This window comes from Nymphaea colorata, chromosome 2 (assembly GCF_008831285.2).
Source record: "Nymphaea colorata isolate Beijing-Zhang1983 chromosome 2, ASM883128v2, whole genome shotgun sequence".
Classification (NCBI taxonomy): domain Eukaryota; kingdom Viridiplantae; phylum Streptophyta; class Magnoliopsida; order Nymphaeales; family Nymphaeaceae; genus Nymphaea; species Nymphaea colorata.
Window position 1 is genome coordinate 26,002,150 of NC_045139.1, and position 5,750 is coordinate 26,007,899.

Consider the following 5,750-nt stretch of genomic DNA (forward strand, 5'->3'; position numbering starts at 1 on the left):
TAAAAAAGAACGCTAAAGCTGTCTGATCACACCATCATTCCATACATGGGTAGCAGCCTTTCTGCTTCTCTTGAAAGAGAGAGAGAGAGAAAGAGTTGTTGTCGATCCGAGCAGGAAACTTGCAGAGAGAAACTTGTGAGTGGTGAGAGGGAAAGGCTTGGTGGCCCTGATGCATGACTAATCGGGGGAGAAAGAGAGGTAACAGCTACAGGATTCGATAGCCATGTGCACCAAAACACCACGCGTGCACTCATCTGAACTAAAGCAGACTCTCTTTCTCTTTCTCTCAGCCCGAAAGTGATCTTGACCATTGAGAGTTGGCTTGTATGCCATGCTCATAAGGCTGCTTTTTCTTTCCTAGCTGCAGGTTTTGAACCCATGTTTCTCATGTGGCAGAGTATGGTTTCAAATTGCTCTCATGCCCGTGATTAACAGCATGGAAATCTGAACATTGAAGCCTCTTTGAATGTGATATGGCTTTGAAAAAAATGTCATCTTAATTTGATGACATATATTGAATTTCTTGGTTGCATATAAATCCTCAAGCAAATAAATTGCATATAAATCCTCGCGCTGGTCTGAAGATCTTGGTTGCACATATACTGGGAATGCATGAATCTTTTGACGAGTGATTGACTGTGTTTGTTTGAGATAGATACATGAGTTCCCCAGTTTGATTGACCATCCCATTTTGGGTAACTGGACGATAATGTTGAACCAGGTCTACAGCGTACAAAACAATGCACGGATCAGCTTGGAAAATCTGTATTGCTTATAAGATTCTGCAGCTAATAAACTTTCACAAGGTTTTTGTCATTAATTTTTTTTGTTTTTTTTTGGCTTTGCAAAACCATATCTTGGCATTCAAATAAAAGGAAAAATTCAAATTTGTACTCAAGGTAATGTGAAGAGTACCTAAAGAAAAGTTGATGTCAAAGGGAAAGCAGGCATGCATTTACTTCGCATCAATCAATCTATGCGCTTTTCTCCAATACCATTTAGTTGTGCGTCCAATAAGATGCTGATGGCTGCGAATTCACACCCACAGTCTTGTCTAATTAGTCACGAAACTTCCAGACCCTCTTTTTTTTTAGTTTTCTCTTTATCTTTTTATGAATGTCTTTGGGAGATAAGCTTGTTAAGACTTTTATGATCGATAGACGTTCAAGAAGTTTTAAATTCCATTTTCCAGATTTTGTTGTAAAAACAGTCTTACGCATCCAAACAACTGATGTGGGATCGAATTTCCAGGTCTTGAATCAATATAGGGATCACAGATATACGGTTACTCAATCTGGTCTTTTCATAAATTAAGCTCAGCTCCAGCACCACCCATTTATTAAATAAATTACATATGAGACAAAATTTAAGCACATTTATCACACATGATGCCTTCCATATATGTAATGGATTGGAGTCTCCATGAGGGCCCGAGCCGAGCCTTCTAACAGTCGATCAGTACTGGAATGAGATTCGATTTAGATCTAAACCCGATTAATCATGCCATCTACAAGCCTTCAAAATTTAGATGGTGCTCCCTTCTCATATTATTGCGTACAATCTGCAACTCAAACTCAGGGTAGTAGGTTCTCCTACAGGACCATAAGAACGTTTTTGTGGAACAACAATGAATAAAATGTGCGAGATCTATTGAGAAATCCATGGCGGTACCAGAACTTATGGGAATTTACGGATGCAATAATTGCAGCATTTTAGTACTCCCAAATGGCGCCTTCGTATAACGTAAATTTGCACAATTTCATGATTTGGTTGGCGTTCTATCTTTCAAGATAAGCAAAAACATTCTCTCAATAAAAAATAAAAAAAAGTTCGAGTGTTTTTCACTGCTTTTTAGTTATTAACGTAAGAAAAATTGACAAAACACAAGAAATTAACGAATATGAGAACTGAAAAAGGAAAGCATGCATATAGAAAAGAAGAGACTATGAATTATTGTGATAATAATTAATCTCCGAAAAAGAAAGAGAGAAACAGGAGATTAATCAGAATAAGTAGAAAGCAGAACAACATCGACCATGAAACAAAAACAAGAAAAATACTTAATAGAAACCAAAATTTAAAACATTTAATTTATAAAAACGGGGAAAATTACTTAGAAGTTAAAACTCTGAAAGTAACTAAGCTCCCCATGACGCAGGAAGCAAGTTTCTCTAACAGGGTCCCACTAGTTCCATCCCCAAGAGAAAAACTGAAAAGTAAAGATTGTCTGTGCCTGAGAATACGCTTTCCAAAAAGGCCAGCTTTTGCACTTAAGAAGTCATCTAATCTCAACGTTTGACATGAAACTGTCAGAGAAAAGCAACCAAATACAATATGGGCATCGTTTTGGATCATTGGCCAGGTGGTCTACTCAATAAAAAACGGAAGACTAATCAAGTAATAATGAAAAGAAGCTTCAGGTGTGTGGACGTCCATGAGTATAGCAGAATCTCAACCCTTTATCGTAATACAGACTCAGGGGCCGATAAGACCAGCAGACTAGAAAACGAAGGCACCGACTACCAAGTTCCACATGACCATGGCAGAGATTCCTGTTCCTGAGGCGAGGCATCATGAATGCGTTTCACTTGTCAGATCAGGTAGACCAAACCAGAAGCCTCCTGTGGAGCCGATTTATCGACCTTAAGGCGTTGAGTTGCCATTTTTTCCACCGTAAAGATCAGCCCCCTCTCCTTCCTGTTCGCTCCACGCACACCTATACACCTCCCCAACAGCTACTGTCTCTGTCAATCGCCGGTGGACTCAGAACTACTTGGTCTTGTCAAGTTCAATTTTCTTTTGTTCTTTTAAGATCTGGTTTGATGCATGTATGTTTTCTCACTTCACGGACTCTCGTGATACAAAAGGTAACGAGGCTGTGAATTCAGAATGAAGTGAGTTTCATTTTGGTTACCACAACAGGGACGGCCCTCTCTCCCCCCAGAAATATATTCCTTAGTTGGGAATCTCATCCCTCAAAGCAATCAAATCAATCCTTCTCCAAGGCCAGCCAGAAATTCCACGTCCCACAGCAAGACCCTATGCTCTCTCTCTCTCTCTCTCTCTCTCTGCTTCATACACACAAACCAATTAATTTTTCTATGACATGGAACAGAAAAGAAAGATCCCATTGCAGTCGAAAAAACAAAAGGCGAGTCGGAAGAACAGAAGATTAATCACAACAAACCACAGCACCACCACTGGCAATGAGATCGATCAGATCCATTAATGGACATGCGGGAGCCAAGGGAAAACTACACACTTGGGGGACGGAACGCAACCGCCATGGCCCATGGCTAGCTTCCTCGTTCTGCATGGAATGATGCATGCGGTGGCTCGCGAGCCGAACGAGCGACCAACATCATTTTCGTCAATAAGGAGGAGGGGCCCGAGAGGGAGGCACCCACGTGAAGGCGTCATGCGGCAGTTGGCAGCTCAATGGGTTGTACATGGACATGGAGCACGCGTCCATCTCTGTCTCACTCTCCTTCTTCACTCCACCACCGACGCAGCCGTTGCCGCTGTTCATCCTCACGTCCTCGTCTTCGGCCGGAAGGCGGTGGAAGGAGGGGTTGTTGAACGCAGCGGCTATAAGGACGACAGGACTGGCGGCGACAAGGCTACCAGCGACTGTGCCGCCGACGACCTGGCCCTGGGCTCCGGCGAGAGAGATGGTGAAGGAGGAGGTGGAAGGGGAGGATGGGGAGGTGGGCAGGAGGTAGGTCCCTGTGAGAGAGAGGATGTCGAAACGGCCATGGAAGGTGAGGGTGGTGGCGGAAGGCCGGCCAGACGGAGCGCCGGCTGCGACGGTGGCGGGGTGGTGGAGGGACACATTGGCGACGGTGCCTTTACCGCTGATGACGCAGAGGCCGAGGTGGTGGCGCCGGGCAAACTGCGCGACGCTCTCGACGACGTCGCAGCCCGCACATAGCTCTAGGACGTGGGGCCTCATGGCGTTCTCAGCGTCGCGAGTGATGACGATGGGCGGCTTCGGCTTGTTTTTTGACCCCGGCGGCCGGCCACGGGGCTTCCGCGCTACGTCGAGCGCCCCCATCGTCCCCTTCTTGATCTTGGCCGTCACTCCCCCTCCCGTGCTCCCGCTTTCAGCTTCCTCTTCCTCTGACGCCGGAGCGCACTCCCGGCCTCCCCTCCCCACTACTACCAACGCCGTCCCTCTTCCTCCATACTCCGCCATCCTTTTGCTAACCAGAGATAAAAGGTAGATAGATGGTCCTGGTAATAACAATCTATGAGAGAGAAGGAAAGAATTGGGAGGCTTCGGACAGCGTTGGGGTTTTAAAGAAGATGGCGTCCGGAGAGGAGTTGGACTATGTAGGAACAACTAGGGTTTTGTCACACTGGGAGGTAAAGAAAAAGATGGTGGAGGTTATTTCTGGGGGTTGTCATTCGGTCGGACCGATCAATCTTCTTCTTTGCCCTCCAATGTGGACCCACTTGGATTCTTCTCCTCCATCTATCCCATCCACGCCACCGAGAGAAGAGAGATCTAGGATTCTGGAGAGAGAGAGAGAGAGAGAGAGAGATGGGACGGGACGTACATGTATCTAAAAGTTCTATGTTGACATATTATAAACTTAAACTTCGTAACATAAAAGTCCTATGTTGTCATTTTATAAACCTAATAATATAAATTTCATCACATAATAGTTCTATGTTGACATATTATAAACTTTAACAGCGATTTGATACTATACCAATCCAATGGACCTTGTGTTGATACCTATTACAGTTTAGAGGATGAGCGTGTTACATCGTGACAACGATGGGATTTGAACCTCAAACTCCTTAATTTAACTTTTTAATACACATATAAGTAGGCGTTGCATCATTTACTTGCTATGTACCCCATGCTTTTGCATGTGTGTGTAGGTTTTGCAATAAATTTTATTCTCCCGTCAGGCCTTTGATACTATACGAGTTGTTGGTCTTTTTTGTTTGCTTCACAAATGCTGAAATTTTGACAATTGTAATTCATTGTTCACTCAGCAATTTCAACAACATACTTAGGATGTTAGAGAATGTAAAGAAACATGCATAACTGTAACTGTGGCGCTACAGATATTTCCAATAAATTATCTAAGTGTTGTTTTTGCAAACGTATAATTGATTATGGGCATATTTTTGTCGTCCCTTCACTAAGAGTAGATACACGGCTTAAACCTTACTTTTTAGACGGGCATGATTAGGAAAATGCTTTCAGGGGTAAAACTTTTATGCGTGCCTTCCTTCACCTCCTTTTGAGGAAGAGCTGAGCGGTGGATTGAGAATAGATAATAAAGCGAACCAAATGCTAGCAAAGTTTAAATAATAACAGTTGAAATTACTAATTAAGTTTGTTGTTTCTCCTTTCTTAATTGTTTCAACCCATCCACCTTCCCAACATTGATGTGTATCTTTGGACCCAAATAAAACGAACGAATATATATTAGGAAATGGCACAGCAGGTTTAACTACACATTTCTCAACTTTTTTTGCCTATGATGTCAACTCGTTTCATTATCAAACTTTCAAAACTTATAGCATACTTGGTTGTAACTGCCATTAGACAATAAATTGTTCATTTTTCATTTGTTAAAACATAAGCAGTTCAAATTCATTTGAAGTGCCTTCGTTTCATAAATAATAGTCACATGTAAAAAGTCTAAACATGTAAAGGGTCTAATATGTAGAAGTAAAACAATAAATTCTTAAAGACAGCAATATGCATATACATATATATAGGATTAAGT

At 42.6% G+C, this 5,750-nt stretch overlaps 1 protein-coding gene across 1 annotated transcript; it reads right to left on the reverse strand.

The window, feature by feature from the left end:
* Positions 1 to 2,439: 2,439 nt before the first annotated feature.
* On the reverse strand, positions 2,440 to 4,265 carry LOC116247521 (AT-hook motif nuclear-localized protein 17-like). Its single transcript, XM_031619695.2, has one exon. The coding sequence runs from the start codon at positions 4,193 to 4,195 to the stop codon at positions 3,371 to 3,373; it is 825 nt and encodes a 274-aa protein (XP_031475555.1). The 5' UTR covers positions 4,196 to 4,265; the 3' UTR covers positions 2,440 to 3,370.
* Between the last annotated feature and the right edge of the window lie 1,485 nt (positions 4,266 to 5,750).

Excerpts from the sequence above, each read along its gene's own strand:
- LOC116247521 (XM_031619695.2), bottom strand. The coding sequence starts at position 4,195 with ATGGCGGAGTATGGAGGAAGAGGGACGGCGTTGGTAGTAGTGGGGAGG.